Genomic DNA, 21,185 nt, shown 5'->3' on the forward strand with positions numbered 1-21,185 from the left:
GAGGCATTGTCTCCTGATTCAGAGCCTTCCTTTGGCTAAAACCTAACTGTAATCACATTTTTTGTTTGTTCTTTTTTTTTTTTTTTCTCTTCCCTGCAGGTCGGCACGCATTGGGTTGGGGAGGAATAGAAACTAATGAACTGAATTCCCATCTGATTCATGGGCTGTACAGCACACTCACACACAGCCTTAGTAGGGAAACCTTTTTCTCATCTCAAAGGCCTTCCATCTCCAGTGATAAGGTCCCCCAGCCTTATCACTGCAGTTGTGCCTGGGAATTTGAATTTTTAATTAACTTTCCAAGTAATCCCATGGTACAGTCCAACTGGGAACCACTGCCTTAGTCCCCTGCGCGATCTCAGAAGGTGAAGTTCAGAGAATAAATACCTCTAAATACCCAGCACTTATATAGTAGGAACAAAATGCTAAGCACTGTTTAAAGTGCTTTACTTGTATTAACTCATTTAACCCTTACTGTAACCCTCCAAAATGAGTTTATAATTATCCCCATTTTAGAAATAAGGAAACTGAAGCACAGAGTTCAGATAACTCACCCAAGGCACACAGCCAGGCAGTGGAAGAATTTGAGTAAAGCCACTCTTAATCCACACTCCTAGTAGTTCAGAGGCTAAAAACAGCTTCCCTAGTAGCTCAGACGGTAAAGCATCCGCCTGCAGTGCAGGAGACCTGGGTTTGTTCCCTGGGTCGGAAAGATCCCCTGGAGAAGGAAATTGCAACCCACTCCAGTATTCTTGCCTGGGGAATTCCATGGAACAGACTAGCCTGGAGGGCTACAGTCCATGGGGTTGCAAAGAATCAGACATGACTGAGCAACTAATGCTAATGTACACCCCAGATCTCTTTGCTAAAAGCCAAGACCTTTAGCCAAGCCAGCAGGGAGTTCTTGCTGTGTTCCCACCCCAGGCATGTGCTGGAACATTTGCTCCACATCTGGCTCACTGAGGGGAGGGAGGGATCATTTGTAGAATGTGCCCATTGCTGTGGTCCTGATGCCCCTGACCCCAGAATTGAGAAGAAATGTGCCCAATGGACAGTGATGAGTGGGCTCCAGTTCCCCACTAGACTAGGTGGGGAACCAAGGCAAATGCCATCAAGGTGCATGAGTGGCTATGGAAGAACAGGAAAAGGAAGTCTATTTCTGTAAACGCTGGGAGTATCAAGAGACTTTGGAGGTCTCCAGTTGTGCTCTGGGTTGAGATAATGAGAAGGCCAAGGAATTGTATTTCAGGACATGAAAGATGTGTCCTGGAACAGGCAGCCACCTTGTGGCATGAGGTCAAGGGTGGGGACCCAAAGGCCTTTCAGCCTCTATTCTCCCCACAAGTAATTACCTCCACCTCAATTACCTCCTTGCTTTTCTCGCCACCGCAAGTGTGGAGTCTTTAGAGAGAGTTTCTTCCTTTGTCCCCCATCAACCTCTTGCCCTTCACACATTTTCATACTTGCCCCACGGCTGAGGACCCATAAGGTAGCCATGCAGAGCATTATAGTTCAGTGGGGCTTGGGGGAGCATGACAAGATGCATGGTATTGCTTTCTGCCATTTATTTCAGGTACCAGCAACCAGTTAGGAACATTCTTCGGAGTCGACCTGTCCAGTCTCCAGGGTGCCGCGGTGGAGGAATACTTCAGACAGCCAGTAGTGGTAAGTGGGCTCCTCTTCCCGTGTTCATCTACTGATCATCCACTTACTCACTCATGCACCTGGGGCAAGCTGTGCTGCCAGGCTCTACACTAAGCCATCGCAGAAGCAAAGGGAAAAGCTCCTTGGAATGCTGTTTCAAGTTTTCCACCTCTCATCTCCTGATCAGTTAGGAAAATTCTCAGAGAATGATACTGTTGAAAGCAAGGAGATTTTCTGACTGCATTTTGATAAGTAACTTTTAATTCTCCAAGTGTCCTGACTCACCACATGCACACACTCAGCCCTCATACTTGTTCAATAATTCATATCCTCTCATTGATTCCAGTGACCAAACGCATAATAGAAGGGGAAGTTTTGGATAATAAATAGCTGGGAGCAGGAGTTTTGTTGTCAGACAGATGTGGGTTTCAGTTGTTATCCCATCTAGCTGTAACCTTAGACAACTTAAGTTTGCATTATCTGAAACTCTTTCAGTTTTTAGTGGGAGGAAACCTGACTCACACTGGCTTAAACTAGAATGAAATTATTGGTTCTCCAATACTACAAAGCCTGGAGACAGAGCTTGCTTCAGGGACCTGTTGCACAAGTTCAGGCATTGTCACAAGGGTCTTGTTTTTCTACTCTTACCACTTATCTCCATTTCCTGTGATTTTACTCTGTTGCCAGACAGGGTCTATCCTTAGGGTAACAAGGTAGCATCAGAAGCTACAACTTCAGATCCTTGTAACTAAGTTGCACAGGAGAACCTGCCTTTTCCTAATAACTTAGGCAAAAGCCCCAGAATTAGTTTAGATAGAGCCTGTTTGTCATACTTTGGCTTATGCCTCCATCTGTGAATCAGTTCCTGTCTTCAGGGAAAAAGTGATGCTCTGATTGGCTTTTCTAATGTCAGGTACCTGAGCTACAGCTTCTACGTGGAGCTGAGGGTAGACCAACTTGCTGTGAAACTTCTTGGAGTCTGGAGAGGAGGTAAATATGGAGGGTCCAAAAAACACCAAATGCCTATTCCCGAGACATTGGTGAGGATTAAAAGATAGGACCTAGTAAAGAACTTAGTAAAGTACAGAGCACTTAGTGCTTGGCGTATAGTAAGCACTAAATAAATGTGAGCTTTTATTGTTAATACTATTCTCATTAAACTCATGCCCTCTAAACCCTCACTCTTGCTGACTTAAGATTTCAGGAGGAAAGCTAGACAGCAATCTTGCTTGACTTCAGTTTATCCTGAAAAAAGATATCATCTTTGGTTTTTTTCCCCAAGGACACATTTGACATTAGGATTTTGATGGCTCAGTCAAGCATACAGTAAACTTTATGGATGCGCAAGAGGCAGCTCTCCATAGGTTGGTACAGATCAATGCTGCTCTTGATTTTTAGAATCTCCTCTACCTCTCTCATTCCCTAAGCTTCAGGGCAGAGACTCAGCTCACACAGGGGAGAGACTTCAGGTGTGAGTCACCCACAGGGAGGGTCTGTTAATACTAGTTTCATTTATTGAAAAATGAGGATAATGATGCCTCCTTCTTAGGATTGCTTTAGGAATTGAATGAGAAACATTGAATAGTAGCTTATGCTTATATACAGTGTTCTGAGCCATACACACACACACACACACACACACACATGTATGTGTATATATTTTTGTACGTATATATAATGACTCATTTAATCCTCACAGCAACCCTATGCAGATGGTACTGTTTTTGTCCCCACTTAACTAATGACACATATCAAGCAGAATGGAACAGTAAGTTGCATATACAAAATTATGTAAAATGTACAGAATTAATATGTGTGTTGAAGCTAGGGTTGAACCTTTCAGAAGCCCAGTGTCTGGACTTCTTAAACGTTCACCCAGGCGAGTATCCACAGTAATGACAGGAAGAGGAGCTACAATTTTTTGAGTGCTTACTTCATACTAGGTAACATACTAAAAATTTTACAGGCTCTGCCTCATTTTCCAAGAAGGCCCTCAGTAAATGTTAGTTTTTGTCCTCTTTTTTCTACTTGAAGAGACTCTGAAATGAAGACTCATTTCTCAGATGGTAATATAAATCCCCTTTGAATGACCTTTCATTAGAATTTTACCCTTTTCTGCCTGAGAAGATTGACCTTTTTTTTTTCTGGATAATAAATTTAATTTAAAAATTAATTTAAAATTAATAATATAAGGCCAGGTTATAATTTGCCAGAATGACTGAGGAAGCATGAGTCAAACAGACTTCAGAAGGTACAGCTAGTTAACTCAGACCATCATCTGTCTTGAGATCATGATGGACAGAGGATGCTGTATCAGTAAGGACAGACTAGAGCATGCTGCAGTAACAAAACCAATCTTCAGCAGCTTATGATAACACGGGGACCTTTCTCTCCCACACTGTTTATTCTTTGTGCACCAGCTTTAGCCCCATGCAGCATCACCCACCCCAGCTATCAGGCTGGTGCCGCAGCCCCTATCTGGAACAAGGGACAATACTGATTACCTAGGAAAGAGAGCATGGCAAAGCGTGTACTAGCAGTAAAGCTTCTGCTGGGGAGTGACACCACTCACTTCACATTTAATTGGTCAAAGCAACTCACAGGTCAGTACCTGAGCACAGGAGGGTGGATGAATGCAGTCCTACTGTGTGCTCAGAGCAAGAGAATAGGCATTTGGGAACAACTCTAATAACTACCCTGTGCGTGCTCACTCACTAAGTCATGGCTGACTCTTGCCGCCCCATAGACTGTATGCCACAAAGCTCCTCTGTCCATGGCAAGAATACTGGAATGGGTTGCCATTTCCTTCTCCAGGGGATCTGCCAGACCCAGGGATTGAACCCATATCTCCTGCATTGCAGGTGTATTCTTTACTGCTGAGCCACCAGAGAAGTCCAATAACTATCAAGATCCAGACAAAATTGACTTCCATGGCTTTATTTGCCCCTCTTGTCTGCCTCCTTAGGGTATTTTTTGAAAAGTGTATCTATGTTGGCTTTTCTGAGATGTCATTTGTGCAGATTCAGTGAATGTTGATTGCAGTTCTTTGTGCCAGGTACTGTACTGGTGCCTGCAAAGGTACATTAAGTCACTTAAGTTTCTCCTTGAGAAGCTCATGGTCCATTTAGGGGATGAAATAATTGTAATGCAATACCAACAAATTCAGTGTGACAAATATGGAAAACTCGAGAAATGTTCTGACTACTGCAGAATGGAAGAAGTTAGGCCTTTGGTGGTACCATAAATACAAATAATCCTAAAAATATGATTTTCCTTTGTCAGTCTCTACAGCATTCACTAAAATGTGTCTCCTTGGAGCAGTACAGCTCCAGCAAAGGACCAATAATATCGTCTTTTAATTGTGAAATACTTTCAAGTTTACAAAGCACTTTCATAAACATTGTTTCCCACTTGACCTACACAAGAACCTTGAGAGGGAAGAGAGATTTCGGTGCTCAGAACGAGCTTTCCAGGTAGCTTAATGGTAAAAGAATCTGCCTGCCAATGCAGGAGATGCGGATTGGATCCTTGGGTCGGGAAGATCCCCTGAGGTAGGAAATGGTAACCCACTCCAGTATTCTTGTGGGGATATTCCCATGGACAGAGGAGCTCGTGCTATAGTCCATGGCATCACAAAGAGTCAGACGTGACTGAGCACAAGCATGCAACAAAAGAGGAAACTGAGGCTCAGAGAATTTAAATGACTTTCCAAAGCTCCATGGCTAAAACAGGTGCAGCTTCTATATTTTGTTATGTCTTTTTCAACATTCTTTCTATTCCTACTTACTCTACATTTGACATCAGCCACGGCCACTTCTGCACGAGTTTTGCAGTAGCATAGTGAGAAGTTATATTGCCTCCGTGAAAAAGAAATGAACTGTGACAGAGACCTTTGGAGCTTCATCTTCACCCTTGTGGTCCATTTCCTCCTTTAAGCATCTGAATAGCCCTTCCCTTCTGAACAGCTGCCTAGGGGAGGTGCCACAGCCCACGTTTTGGCTTCTGGAAGGACGGTTGTCGCCTGTGTCCTGAGTCATCCTCCTGTTCAGTAGTCAAACCCCATTCCGAATGCTGTACTCTCCCTGTGGAGTTCTGGATCACTGCAGCACAGTGGGCTGGCCCTTGCAGAGTTTCATCAAGAAGCAACATTCTCAAATGTGCAGCCTTACCCAAGCATTAATCACCCACTGAGAGAGTCTTGCTGCCAAAGCAAGAATGCTTCAGAGAGAAAGAAAATGTTCTGTGAATGTTCCCACCGATCTCACAAATGTATCCAGTATGTCTGTCAACAGAAAAATAATTCCAAGTGTTTCTTTGTTCTTTCTCTTTTTTATTTCCTTGCAGAGTAGGAATTCCCTGTGTGTTTCAGATGGTGCAGTCTGGCCTCGTCATGGCCTGGCCTTCTGGCTGACATGGCCTTTGTTGGCTCTCAGTAGGTATCATTCCCCTTCTTCATCTGTGCTGTTCCACGTTATCCTCTACTATTTGTCATCTTAACTAATGCTTTAAAAAACTAGGTTCAAACAGTAGTATTTGTTTTCTCCAGGTTTCCAGAAAATAAACACTGATGTTAATGTTACTTTTAGTTTTTAGAGTGAAATAAAGATAAGACAGTTTTCTGTGGTAGCCATATCAACTCTGGATAAAATAAAATCTGTAATAAAATCTCTTAAGCCAGTTGGGTTGGGATTTGGAGTGGCGAGATAAGGTCTGTGCTTTGTCAGCCAACTTGTTCTTTTCCAAAATAGATGAGTGTTGGTGGGGGGGGAGGCGGGGTTGATGAGCAAGCCCTGTCTTCGTTTCCGTCATCCCTGGTTGTAGAACCTCTTGTGTCTGAGTAATATCTCAATGGATTTTCCCCATGTAGGTTACAGCTTTTGGTTTCACAATCTAGAATCCTTTTTTAATGATCAGGTAGGCAGGTGCTAACAATGCTAATTGCAGCATTGGTAACTTCCTGCTTGGTGCACCCCTTTCTCTCCTACTGGAAAGGCTTGAAAGTTGTGGGGGGAGGAGGGGAAGGACCACCTACAAGCTGACCGTCAGTGTTTGGTGTTCTCTTAAGGGCTGTGCCACTCCACAAGCCCCCAGTCTCTGCTCTCTTCCCACACTTCTCCATGTGTCCCACCAGCAGTGAGGGTTGATCTGACTCATGTGACCTGGCAGAAGGCAAACTAACAGTACACTCTCCTCCACTTCTTATGAAAGCATCCAGGCTCCCCATGGCACCTGCTGAGAAAGCAGTGCCCGTGGGCCTGTGATTCAGCTCAGGGAGCTTGTGGGGCCCAGGAGGGGGGGTCCCCAGAACCCTTGTCTGGACTGACAATCAGAGAGAAGGCACACTATCTGTGAGTGATTCCTATCCCACACAGCATGCGTGTTCAAGGAATCTGTGCATCTATTTCTCAGACTTCCCCACACTCACATCCCAAGTAAATGAATTTGTTCCTGCAAGGGTGAGGGAGATAAGCTTGCAGCGGTCTGCTTCATGGGGGAAATTTCTTTGAAGTTAAAGGCTTTATTTTAAAAAGCTTCTACATTTGCATTCTACCTCATAATATAACTGAGTATGTATTTTGATATAAAGGTGGTTCATTTTACTTAGCATTTAGACTATATAAACTTCCCCCCCCAAATCTTCAATTCAGAATGTCCCCTATCTAGGGATGTACTCCATGCTGAGTGTGCGCCTGATTCCCTGCCAGCCCGCGACCCCTGCCAATTCCCAGGACAGGTAACCTCCGTTCAGAGTATCAGCAGGATGTCCTCCTTCAACTTACACAGACACACACATAGACACACTGACACACACAGACACATACAGATACACACACACACATATAGGCACAAAGACACCCGCACACACGCACACAGGCATAGACACACACAGACACACACGTTGGGGCTGGAAAGATAGTAGAGGCCATCTGCCCCAGTAGATTTTCTTGCTTCCAGAAGCCCATCAGGACTCCTGAATGGGTTGGCATCAGACAATAAAAGGCCACACTCCAGACTTTCCACCCTGCCAGACTTTTCCAAGAAGTCAATTCCCCAAACTTTGTTATTATTGGGCTTCTAATGAACTTTGATACAGCCATATAGATTTATAGAGTGACCAAGTCCCTGGATTTGAAGCCTGGCCTAACTCCATAAGGTTGCTGTATAGATTTAATGGGCTAAAATATACCTAACGGTCCTGGGACAATACTCAGCACATAGTAACTGCTCAATAAATTGAGCTATCCTTATTTTAAAAGTGTTCCATGAGTCAATAAACAGTGAACTGCTGCTGCTGCTAAGTTGCTTCAGTCGTGTCCGACTCTGTGCAACCCCATAGACGGCAGCCTAGCAGGCTCCCCCGTCCCTGGGATTCTCCAGGCAAGAACACTGGAGTGGGTTGCCATTTCCTTCTCCAAACAGCGAACTACTAGTCCCCAGTTCTGGGCCTGAAGCCTAATTGGCTTTTAACTCTTTCCTTGCCCCACAGGGTAACGGCTTGGCTGTCAACAGCCCCCACTGAGCCTCTGACTCACTGGCATCAGGTGCGGTGTCTTCTTCAGACTCCTCTCTTGGCCACCGAAGGAGAGACCCTCTCAGGGAGAGTGCTGTTTGTCACCAATAAGCAGTAAGCAAGAGCGTATGGACTCAATCCTGCCTCTGGTTACTGGGCCTGTGGGAAGCCGGTGGGCCCCCAAGACCCCAGGACTGGAAGTGGCCAACAGGCTTTACCAAGGTCTGGCTGAACTTGCAAAGGTGCCCCCGGCTTCAAAGCCTGTAGGGCACACATCGCCTTGCACTGATCACAGCCAGGAAAGGGAGCTTAGGATAAGTCAAAGGCAGTGTTCCACTCCTGACTGCACAGCCTGGAAGGAAACCCATCACCTTGTGGGGACACTGGCAAAAGCTTGAGCTCTCAATACTCTAAAGCCCACGGCAGCTTCCTGGCTTTACTTGCATCTGTCTGGCCAAACATCCCCAAATTTAGCGCCGGGAAGTCCATCTGTACCGCAGCGGGGAGAGTACTACAAGGGCACATGCGGTGTGTCAGGCAGGACACTGCTCCCCATGGACACACGAGGTCTCAGCTGTGATTACTTCAACTTGGCTCATTTTTAGAATGCTCTGTTTTCTTTCATCTTGTGGGAGCTTCTCCTGTGTGAGTTAGCAGAGAAGGGCCTAGAGGAGTGTGGTTCAAGGACACTTGAATATTATATCTCAGGATATTAAGGGTATTCAGAGGTCATTTCACCCAACTTTCTTCCCTCCCTACCTCTCCCCATATCCCACTTCCTTGGGCCTGTGCTTTTCCATTTTTAAAGTCTTTATTTCATTACAAAACCTAAACATGGCTCACATATAAATTGAAAACTTCAAAAGTGTCTAGGGTGAAGCCACACACCCACCCCTCACCCCATTCCTCAGATATGCTTGCTTGGTCCATATCCTTTCAAGTGATTTTCTGTGCCTGGACCAACAAATAATATCATTGTGGAGTTGCTATTGTTTTATATGAAGGTTATACTAACAGTCTACAACTAACATTTTCTTTTAGTAGTAAGTCCTGAATCTGTACAGATAGATATGCTTTGTTCTTTTTGTGGGTGAATGACAGTCAAAGATATGGATATACCATCATGTCTTTTAAAAAATCCCTGATCCACTGACATTTAGATTGCTTCCAATTATTTTTTTTTTTACCATTGCAAAAAGTTTTACACTAAGTACACTTGAACATAGAACTTGCACAGTGACATGAATATTTCTAAGTGAGATGCTTAAAAATAGAATTGCTGGATCAGAGGGTACATACATGTTACAGTCTGCTAGATCCTAACTTTTTCAGTGGCAGCACCAATTTACACTCATGCCAGCCATAGATAAGCAGGCTCTTTTCTCCATATTTTTCCTAAGACTGGATGTTACCAGTCTCTATGCTTTTACAAATCTAATAGACTCTAAAATAAGTGTTTAGAGTTGAATCTGGTTATAGTTGATTTATAGTTCTCTAGTCACTAATAGTGTTGGAGAAGGCAATGGCATCCCACTCCAGGACTCTTGCCTGGAAAATCCCGTGGACGGAGGAGCCTGGTAGGCTGCAGTCCATGGGGTCGCTTGGAGTCAGACACGACTGAGCGACTTCACTTTCACTTTTCTCTTTCATGCATTGGAGAAGGAAATGGCAACCCACTCCAGTGTTCTTGCCTGGAGAATCCTAGGGACGGCGGAGCCTGGTGGGCTGCCGTCCATGGGGTCACACAGAGTTGGACACGACTGACGAGACTTAGCAGCAGCAGCAGCAGCAGTCACTAATAGTGTTAGTAGCTCAGTCGTGTCCAACTCTTTGAGACTCCATAGACTGTAGCACACCAGACTTCTCTGTCCATGGAATTCTCCAGGCAAGAATACTGGTGTGGGTTGCTATTTCCTTCTCCACGGGATCTTCTGACCCAGGGATCGAACCTGGGTCTCCTGCATTGCAGGCACATTCTTTACTATCTGAGCCACCAGGGAAGCCCTTAATCACTAATAAAGTTAAGTAACTTTTCATATAGTCATGGGCTATTCACTACTTTCTTCTACTTTAGACATCTCTTAATTATTAAAAAATCACTCTTGATATGGATCCTGTATCTACTTCCTGTATATTCAACTCATTAATCTTAGTTGTGCTTCTGAATTCAAAAGAAATAGGTCTGTTCAATCTCCAAGTGGCCGTTGTTCAAGTATTAGGAGAGTCTTAGAAAATATTCTCCTAGTCTCCCTGTCCTCAGGCTAACATGCTCAGCTCCTCCCCTCTTTAAGAGTGATTTTGAACTAGTTTAAAACTTTAAGTCCTCTCTGGAAATAGCCAGGTTTTCAGTGTCCCCTTTAAAATAACAGGACAGCATACATCTTCTGATATGTGCTGAGTACAAAGCAATAGTGACCACTGCTGTCTTGAGTACCATACTTATAATAATATAATCAAAGTGTAGGTTGAGGGCCACTTTACTTGAGTGTTTGGATAATTCAAAGCAAAAAGCCTATTTTTATACAATCTACGTTTAAGTCTTCTCCTGGTACACAGCTGATTTTTGTCAGCTTCAGTTCAAGTTTTTGTGTTTATTCCACTCGTGCATTCATCGTGCTGTCTGTTTATTCCATTCATGCATTCATCGTGCTGTCTGTAGATCCTTACTAGAGCCAGTGGATTCTTTTACTTACTTTTAAACATTCTTTTGTGTAGCACATTAGGGATGCCTACCATTTTTTATCATTTGCAAATTTAATAGGCAAATATTTATTTAAAAATTATTCAGCAGAAAGAGGTCCAGAGTGTAAATGTTCCTTCAAAATATGCATAGCCCTGTCTATACCCTTTGGATCTGATGTTGAAGTAGCTCAAAACCCTCCACCTGTCGTCATATCCTGCCTATGTTCCTCCATCCAGGCCAGAGGAAGTATGGACCAGCCTTTATTGAATGGGATCCACTTGAGTTTAACCTCTGGTTTTACCCTCATAGGCCAGTCGAATAACACTGCCAAAAAGAGAAATGAAACTAACTGGGCTAGCTATTACTGTTCTTTTAGAGTTTCCCTGGTTGCTCATTCGGTAAACAATCTGCCTGCAGTGCAGGAGACCCAGGTTCGATCTGTGGATCAGGAAGATCCCCTGGAAAAGGAAGTGTCGACCCACTCCAGTATTCTTGCCCAGAGAATCCCGTGGACAGAGGAGCCAGGAGGGCTCCAGTCCATAGGATCGCAAAGAGTCAGACATGACTAAGTGACTAATGTTTTCACTTTTGTTACTGTTCTTTATAAAACTGTGTTATATCTCCAGTTATCACAACTTTCTATCTCTTTAAGGGGATATTCAATTTTTAATAATATAGTTATGCTGTTCACAATAAAAATGCATAAAAAAGCTTACAGTGAAAAGTGTTCATCCCAGTGCCACACCCCATTCATTCCTTCCTCTCCTCCACTGTGTAGACACTGTTAACTGTTCCTTGCATACCTCTTAAGAGTTTCACTTTGGATATACGGTTAGAAAATACTGTATTTGTAGGGATATTTTTCCTCTGCTTTTATACGTAAACAGTAACATTCTATACCTGTTTTCTACATCTTAATATTCTCACTTAACAATGTATCTCAAATAATTTCCATATTGGTACATTGAGATCTTTCTCTTCCTCTTCCTTGAGTTATTGTATTTCTACATCGTGGTCTTCCTTCATAAATATTATTACTTCCTTGACAGAGGTAAGAGCTTCATTGCAGTTTTGAAAAATTGTAACAAAATATTTGCTATATTTGTGCCTTACCTGTGGGCTTCCCTGGTGGCTCAGAGGGTAAAGCATCTACCTACAATGCAGGAGACCCGGGTTCGATCCCTGGGTCGGGAAGATCCCTTGGAAAAGGAAATGGCAACCCACTCTAGTGTTCTTGCCTGGAGAATCCCAGGGATGGGGGAGCCTGGTGGGCTGCCATCTATGGGGTCACACAGAGTCGGACACGACTGAAGCGACTTAGCAGTAGCAGCACCCCAGTTTCCTCACCTCATCATCTATAAAGTAGACTTTATGGTAATTGTCTCACTAGGCTTTTGCAGATAGAAAGGGAGAAAACAGTATAATAATTAGCACACAGTGTGTCCACAGTAAACCTCAGTTCCATTTCCTCTTCTCCTACTTACTTTCTTAATCTTACTATATCTCATCATTTTTTTTTTTTTTTTTGGTCTTAAAATTGTTTTCCTTGGTATTTTCTACAAACCTCAGCACTTCCTTAATGTCAAGGTTTTCACACTATTTTTTCAGAAAGGGGCTACCTTTTTATTCTGCCTCAGGGAGGATCTCCCCCTCCCTTATCGTCAAATATTCTTTTAAACTCTGACCTCCTGGGAGAACTCCCTGTGCGACCACACCAGTGTGACAATGACTGCCCTTTTCTTCCCTGCCAGCAGCATTTCTGATTGTACTAGTAGCATTTTCTTTCTGACAGCCTCCTATCATTCTTGAGCTGTCTTCTGTTTTATTGCTCTGGACAGTAAAAGAGAACATTTCTTTTTTATGAACTTTATGAAATTTATATCCCTAAAGTTCACAGAAATGGTCTCCAATGTTATTGGATATGTGCACGTTTGAGTAAAATCACTTTCTTTATGTGTGCTCCACGTAGATTAATCTTTCTCTTTTAATTGTGTGGCTGTACTACAGTAATAATAGAAAATACAAAACAAAATGCTCCAGATAGATATATAGATAGGTCTATATTGGATGTATATATGTATATATACTATATATACACACATGCATAGACATGTCTGTGTATATGCACATATAGAAATTCATATAGTGTGCATTTTCTAAGACATACAAAAATAAAACTAAAAACATGAATTGAAAAAATAAATATGGCTTATTGTTGGACCAGCTCAGCTGCTTATCCTGTGCATAATGTTTTAAAGCATAGTTTTAAATGTTTGGATCCCTAGCAAAGGTCTGTACTACCCAGGTATGCTGCCAGAGAAGGTGGTTTCCAGAGAGTTGGATGAGCTTTTTGGTTTATAAAACTGGAAGACATGCTGACCAGAGAATTAATGCTCTGGAAACTTCAAGTGCTTAGCATTAAGCTTCTCCACCTTGGACTCCAGCTAAGACAAATCCTCTCACTCCCTGTGTATTTGGACAGCTGCAGCAGAAGGAATTACAGGGGGAAACTTGTGCACGCTTAGGTTCAGTGAAATAATGATATGTGTTGGTCAGCTTTAAGTGACATTTCCGTGTTCTACACCCTTACTCAGATTATTCAAACTCTGGCCCATGTGTCCATCACATGGCTGGTTGTTGCCATTGTTCAGTTGCTAAGTTGTGTTCAACTCTTTGCGATTGTTCATGCCCAACCCATGGACTGTATGTAGCACACCAGGCTCCTCTGTCTTCCACTGTCTCAAGTTTGCTCAAATTTACATCCATTGAGTCTATGATGCTGTCTAACAGTCTCATGGCTGAGTAAACATGTTTAAAACATATGTTTTAAGATGTAATCACGGTCTTGCTAACCAACCCCCCTTAGCCAAGCCTGAGGAACTTAGGTGAACTAACAGATATCTTAACTCTAAGCTGGTGATTAGAATCCAGCATTTACCTACTCAATCCACTTGTGTTAAACTGCACTAGTCTCCTAGGGCTGCTGTAACAAATTACTACCAACCACGTGCTTAAAACAACAAAAATGTATTCTCTAACAATTCCAGAGGCTAGAAGTGTGCAATCAGGGCATCAGCAGGACCATGTTTCCTCTGAAGGTTCCAAGGAAGAAACTTGGGTCTTTCAGCTTCTGATGGTGCCTGAAAATCCTTGGTCTTCCTTGCAGCTGCGTAACTCCAGTCTCGCCACCATCTTCAGTTGGTTTTCATCCCAGGGTGTGTCTCTATGTGTCCTCTCTTCCTGTAAGGACACTGGTCATTGGATTTGGGGCTCACCCTAATCCAGTATGGGCTTCCCCTGTGGCTCAGCTGGTAAGGAATCTGCCTGCAGTGTGGGAGACCTGGGTTCATTCCTTGGGTTGGGAAGATCCCCTGGAGAAGGGAAAGGATACCCATTCTAGTATTCTGGGCTGGAGAATTCCATGGACTGTACAGTCCATGGGGTCACAAAAAGTCAGACACGACTGAGCGACTTTCCCTTAATCCAGTATGACTTCATGTAAACTTCATGATATGTGCAAAGATCTATCCAGATACAATCATAGGCACAGATACCGGGCTTTAGGACTTGAGCATACATGTTGGTAGGACACAATTCAATCCACTATAACAAATAACTGAAAAAATGGAAAATAACAGTTCAGTATTTTCTTCCACACCATGAGGTACCATCCCACGTCCTTTCTGGGGCACGGTCCAACCCCTTTGAAGAACACTGGTCTAGAGTTCACATCTGCTGAGGTTCTCATTCCTTCCTTTATCTCTCAGTAAATCCTTGGTGACGTGGGCCATTTGGTCCCCAAGCTTCCTGCCTCTTCTGTTCTCCATCCCATTCTTCCTTAATGGTCACCACTGAACCCATCCCACTACTGGACCTTCTGTTTTCTCTAAGATGAATGACCAGGAATTATTTCTCCAGTAAGAACATGAGAAATATCAATAACATCAGATATGCTGATGACACCACCCTTATGGCAGAAAGTGAAGAGGAACTAAAAAGCCTCTTGATGAAAGTGAAAGGGGAGAGTGAAAAAGTTGGCTTAAAGCTCAATATTCAGAAAACAAAGATCATGGCATCCAGTCCCATCACTCCATGGGAAATAGATGGGGAAACAGTGGAAACAGTGTCTGACTTTATTTTTGGGGGGCTCCAAAATCACTGCAGATGGTGACTGCAGCCATGAAGTTAAAAGACGCTTACTCCTTGGAAGGAAAGTTATGACCAACCTAGATAGCATATTCAAAAGCAGAGACATTACTTTGCCAATAAAGGTCCGTCTAGTCAAGGCTATGGTTTTTCCAGTGGTCATGTATGGATGTGAGAGTTGGACTGTGAAGAAGGCTGAGCGCTGAAGAATTGATGCTTTTGAACTGTGGTGTTGGAGAAGACTCTTGAGAGTCCCTTGGACTGCAAGGAGATCCAACCAGTCCATTCTGAAGGAGATCAGTCCTGGGATTTCTTTGGAAGGAATGATGCTAAAGCTAAAACTCCAGTACTTTGGCTACTTGATGCAAAGAGTTGACTCATTGGAAAAGAGTCTGATGCTGGGAGGGATTGGGGGCAGGAGGAGAAGGGGACTACAGAGGATGAGATGGCTGGATGGCATCACTGACTCAATGGACGTGAGTCTGAGTGAACTCTGGGAGTTGGTGATGGACAGGGAGGCATGGCATGCTGCGATTCATGGGATTGCAAAGAGTTGGACACGACTAAGTAACTGAACTGAACTGAAGAACATGATTGCTTGTGTTAGTCCCAGGTTTCCAAAATCTTCTTGAATATTATAAAAGAAATCTTTATATATAAAACAATCGTTTTGTATTTAGTTCTTAAAGTATGTTACCACTTTGTCACCTCCTCTGGCCCTATAAGTTTTTTTTTTTTTTTTTAGTTAAAAAAAATTTTTTAAGGTATTTTTTGGTATAGACCATTTTTAAAGTCTTTATTAAATTTGTTACAATATTACTTCTGTTTTATGTTTTGGGTTTTTTTTTTTTTTTTTTTTTTTTGGCCTCAAGGTATGTGAGATCTAGCTCCCTGACCAGGAATCGAACTGCTGCCCCCTGCTGCATTGGAAGGCACAACCCCTGGTCCACCAGGGAATTCCCTGACCACATAAGATTTTATTTATTTTATTTATTTTTTATTTTTTAATTTTATTTTATTTTTAAACTTTACAATATTGTATTGGTTTTGCCAAATATCGAAATGAATCCACCACAGGTATACCTGTGTTCCCCATCCTGAACCCTCCTCCCTCCTCCCTCCCCATATCATCCCTCTGGGTCGTCCCAGTGCACCAGCCCCAAGCACGCAGTATCGTGCATCAAACCTGGACTGGCGACTCGTTTCATATATGATATTATATGAATTTCAATGTCTTTCTCCCAAATCATCCCACCCTCTCCCTCTCCCACAGAGTCCAAAAGACTATTCTATACATCATTTTGCTGTCTCGTATACAGAGTTATTGTTACCATCTTTCTAAATTCCATATATATGCGTTAGTATACTGTATTGGTGTTTTTCTTTCTGGCTTACTTCACTCTGTATAATAGGCTCCAGTTTCATCCACCTCATTAGAACTGATTCAAATGCATTCTTTTTAATGGCTGAGTAATACTCCATTGTGTATATGTACCACTGCTTTCTTATACATTCATCTGCTGATGGACATCTAGGTTGCTTCCATGTCCTGGCTATTACAAACAGTGCTGCAGTGAACATTGGGGTACACGTGTCTCTTTCAATTCTGGTTTCCTCAGTGTGTATGCCCAGCAGTGGGATTGCTGGGTCATAAGGCAGTTCTATTACCAGTTTTTTAAGGAATCTCCACACTGTTCTCCATAGTGGCTGTACTAGTTTGCATTCCCACCAACAGTGTAAGAGGGTTCCCTTTTCTCCACACCCTCTCCAGCATTTATTGCTTGTAGACTTTTGGATTGCAGCCATTCTGACTGGCATGAAATGGTACCTCATAGTGGTTTTGATTTGCATTTCTCTGATAATGAGTGATGTTGAGCATCTTTTCATGTGTTTGTTAGCCATCTGTATGTCTTCTTTGGAGAAATGTCTGTTTAGTTCTTTGGCCCATTTTTTGAATGGGTCATTTATTTTTCTGGAATTGAGCTGTAGGATTTGCTTGTATATTTTTGAGATTAGTTGTTTGTCAGTTGCTTCATTTGCTATTATTTTCTCCCATTCTGAAAGCTGTCTTTTCACCTTGCTTATAGTTTCCTTTGTTGTGCAGAAGCTTTTAAGTTTAATTAGGTCCCATTTGTTTATTTTGCTTTTATTTCCAATATTCTGGGAGTTGGGTCATAGAGGATCCTGCTGTGATGTATGTTGGAGAGTGTTTTGCCTATGTTCTCCTCTAGGAGTTTTACAGTTTCTGGTCTTACGTTTAGATCTTTAATCCATTTTGAGTTTATTTTTGTGTATGGTGTTAGAAAGTGCTCTAGTTTCATTCTTTTACAAGTGGTTGACCAGATTTCCCAGCACCACTTGTTAAAGAGATTGTCTTTAATCCATTGTATATTCTTGCCTCCTTTGTCAAAGATAAGGTGTCCATATGTGTGTGGATTTATCTCTGGGCTTTCTATTTTGTTCCATTGATCTATATTTCTGTCTTTGTGCCAGTACCATACTGTCTTGATGACTGTGGCTTTGTAGTAGAGCCTGAAGTCAGGTAGGTTGATTCCTCCAGTTCCATTCTTCTTTCTCAAGATTGCTTTGGCTATTCGAGGTTTTTTGTATTTCCATACAAATTTTGAAATCATTTGTTCTAGTTCTGTGAAGAATACCGTTGGTAGCTTGATAGGGATTGCATTGAATCTATAAATTGCTTTGGGTAGGATACTCATTTTCACTATATTGATTCTTCCAATCCATGAACATGGTATATTTTTCCATCTATTAGTGTCCTCTTTGATTTCTTTCACCAGTGTTTTATAGTTTTCTATATATAGGTCTTTAGTTTCTTTAGGTAGATATATTCCTAAGTATTTTATTCTTTCCATTGCAATGGTGAATGGAATTATTTCCTCAATTTCTCTTTCTGTTTTCTCATTATTAGTGTATAGGAATGCAAGGAATTTCTGTGTGTTGATTTTATATCCTGCAACTTTACTATAATCATTGATTAGTTCTAGTAATTTTCTGGTGGAGTCTTTAGGGTTTTCTATGTAGAGAATCATGTCATCTGCAAACAGTGAGAGTTTTACTTCTTCTTTTCCAGTTTGGATTCCTTTTATTTCTTTTTCTGCTCTGACTGCTGTGGCCACAACTTCCAAAACTATGTTGAATAGTAATGGTGAAAGTGGGCACCCTTGTCTTGTTCCTGACTTTAGGGGGAATGTTTTCAATTTTTCACCATTGAGGATAATGTTTGCTGTGGGTTTGTCATATATAGCTTTTATTGTGTTGAGGTATGTTCCTTCTATTCCTGCTTTCTGGAGAGTTCTTATCATAAATGGATGTTGAATTTTGTCAAAGGCTTTCTCTGCATCTATTGAGATAATCATATGGTTTTTGTTTTTCAATTTGTTAATGTGATGTATAACATTGATTGATTTGCGGATATTGAAGACTCCTTGCATCCCTGGGATAAAGCCCACTTGGTCATGGTGTATGATCTTTTTAATGTGTTGTTGGATTCTGATTGCTAGAATTTTGTTAAGAATTTTTGCATCTATGTTCATCAGTGATATTGGCCTGTAGTTTTCTTTTTTTGTAGCATCTTTGTCAGGTTTTGGTATTAGGGTGATGGTGGCCTCATAGAATGAGTTTGGAAGTTTACCTTCCTCTGCAATTTTCTGGAAGAGTTTGAGCAGGATAGGTGTTAGCTCTTCTCTAAATTTTTGGTAGAATTCAGCTGTGATGCCGTCTGGACCTGGGCTTTTGTTTGCTGGAAGATTTCTGATTACAGTTTCAATTTCCGTGCTTGTGATGGGTCTGTTAAGATTTTCTATTTCTTCCTGGTCCAGTTTTGGGAAGTTGTACTTTTCTACGAATTTGTCCATTTCTTCCACATTGTCCATTTTATTGGCATATAATTGTTGATAGTAGTCTCTTATGATCCTTTGTATTTCTGTGTTGTTGGTTGTGATCTCTCCATTTTCATTTCTAATTTTATTGATTTGAATTTTCTCCCTTTGTTTCTTGATGAGTCTGGCTAATCGTTTGTCAATTTTATTTATCCTTTCAAAGAACCAGCTTTTGGCTTTGTTGATTTTTGCTATGGTCTCTTTTGTTTCTTTTGCATTTATTTCTGCCCTAATTTTTAAGATTTCTTTCCTTCTACTAACCCTGGGGTTCTTCATTTCTTCCTTTTCTAGTTGCTTTAGGTGTAGAGTTAGGTTATTTATTTGACTTTTTCCTTGTTTCTTGAGGTATGCCTGTATTGCTATGAACTTTCCCCTTAGGACTGCTTTTACAGTGTCCCACAGGTTTTGGGTTGTTGTGTTTTCATTTTCATTCATTTCTATGCAAATTTTGATTTCTTTTTTGATTTCTTCTGTGATTTGTTGGTTCTTCAGCAGCGTGTTGTTCAGCCTCCATATGTTGGAATTTTTAATAGTTTTTCTCCTGTAATTGAGATCTAATCTTACTGCATTGTGGTCAGAAAAGATGCTTGGAATGATTTCTATTTTTTTGAATTTACCAAGGCTAGATTTATGGCCCAGGATGTGATCTATCCTGGAGAAGGTTCCATGTGCGCTTGAGAAAAAGGTGAAATTCATTGTTTGGGGATGAAATGTCCTATAGATATCAATTAGGTCTAACTGGTCTATTGTATCATTTAAAGTTTGTGTTTCCTTGTTAATTTTCTGTTTAGTTGATCTATCCATAGGTGTGAGTGGGGTATTAAAGTCTCCCACTATTATTGTGTTATTGTTAATGTCTCCTTTCATACTTGTTAGCATTTGTCTTACATATTGCGGTGCTCCCGTGTTGGGTGCATATATATTTATAATTGTTATATCTTCTTCTTGGATTGATCCTTTGATCATTATGTAGTGACCTTCTTTGTCTCTTCACAGCCTTTGTTTTAAAGTCTATTTTATCTGATATGAGTATTGCTACTCCTGCTTTCTTTTGGTCCCTATTTGCATGGAAAATCTTTTTCCAGCCCTTCACTTTCAGTCTGTATGTGTCCCCTGTTTTGAGGTGGGTCTCTTGTAGACAGCATATGTAGGGGTCTTGTTTTTGTATCCATTCAGCCAGTCTTTGTCTTTTGGTTGGGGCATTCAACCCATTTACGTTTAAGGTAATTATTGATAAGTATGATCCCGTTGCCATTTTCTTTATTGTTTTGGGTTCGAATTTATACACCGTTTTTGTGTTTCCTGTCTAAAGAATAGCCTTTAGTATTTGTTGGAGAGCTGGTTTGGTGGTGCTGAATTCTCTCAGCTTTTGCTTGTCTGTAAAGCTTTTGATTTCTCCTTCATATTTGAATGAGATCTTTGCTGGGTACAATAATCTGGGCTGTAGGTTATTTTCTTTCATCACTTTAAGTATGTCTTGCCATTCCCTCCTGGCTTAAAGAGTTTCTATTGAAAGATCAGCTGTTATCCTTATGGGAATTCCCTTGTGTGTTATTTGTTGTTTTTCCCTTGCTGCTTTTAATATTTGTTCTTTGTGTTTGATCTTTGTTAATTTGATTAATATGTGTCTTGGGGTGTTTTGCCTTGGGTTTATCCTGTTTGGGACTCTCTGGGTTTCTTGGACTTGAGTGACTATTTCCTTTCCCATTTTAGGGAAGTTTTCAACTATCATCTCCTCAAGTATTTTCTCATGGTCTTTCTTTTTGTCTTCTTCTTCTGTGACCCCTATGATTCAAATGTTGTAGCATTTAATATTGTCCTGGAGGTCTCTGAGATTGTCCTCATTTCTTTTAATTCGTTTTTCTTTTTTCCTTTCTGATTCATTTATTTCTACCATTCTATCTTCTAGTTCACTAATCCTATCTTCTGCCTCTGTTATTCTACTATTTGTTGCCTCCAGAGTGTTTTTGAATTCATTTATTGCATTATTCATTATATATTGACTCTTTTTTATTTCTTCTAGGTCCTTATTAAACCTTTCTTGCATCTTCTCAATCTTTGTCTCCAAGCTATTTATCTGTGATTCCATTTTGATTTCAAGATTTTGGATCAATTTCACTATCATTATTTGGAATTCTTTATCAGGTAGATTCCCTATCTCTTCCTCTTATGTTTGGTTTGGTGGGCATTTATCCTGTTCCTTTATCTGCTGGGTATTCCTCTGTCTCTTCATCTTGTTTAAATTGCTGAGTTTGGGGTGTCCTTTCTGGCAGTTCGTGGAGTTCTCTTTATTGTGATGTTT

At 41.4% G+C, this 21,185-nt stretch overlaps 1 protein-coding gene across 43 annotated transcripts in view; it reads left to right on the forward strand.

Annotated features, from left to right (window-relative positions):
- The window catches only part of LOC147366950 (histone-arginine methyltransferase CARM1-like), a 297,005-nt gene that overhangs the window by 268,706 nt on the left and 7,114 nt on the right, over positions 1–21,185 (forward strand). For 18 of the 43 annotated variants that reach the window (XM_086415329.1, XM_086415313.1, XM_086415344.1 and 15 more), the window contains 2 exons: positions 1,574–1,665; positions 5,989–6,272. In XM_086415329.1, coding sequence (XP_086271455.1) covers positions 1,574–1,665; positions 5,989–6,141 — 245 coding nt within the window. In that variant the 3' untranslated portion in view covers positions 6,142–6,272. Of the gene's footprint in view, positions 1–1,573; positions 1,666–2,557; positions 2,635–5,448; positions 6,273–8,131; positions 11,527–21,185 lie in introns of those variants that run through there. The other 25 variants (XR_015169620.1, XR_015169621.1, XR_015169611.1 and 22 more) reach the window with 12 other exon arrangements.

The sequence above is a fragment of the Bos grunniens genome, chromosome 8 (genome assembly GCF_055505025.1).
Source record: "Bos grunniens cultivar Pamir isolate PY7600 chromosome 8, Bosgru_T2T1.0, whole genome shotgun sequence".
Lineage (NCBI taxonomy): Eukaryota > Metazoa > Chordata > Mammalia > Artiodactyla > Bovidae > Bos > Bos grunniens.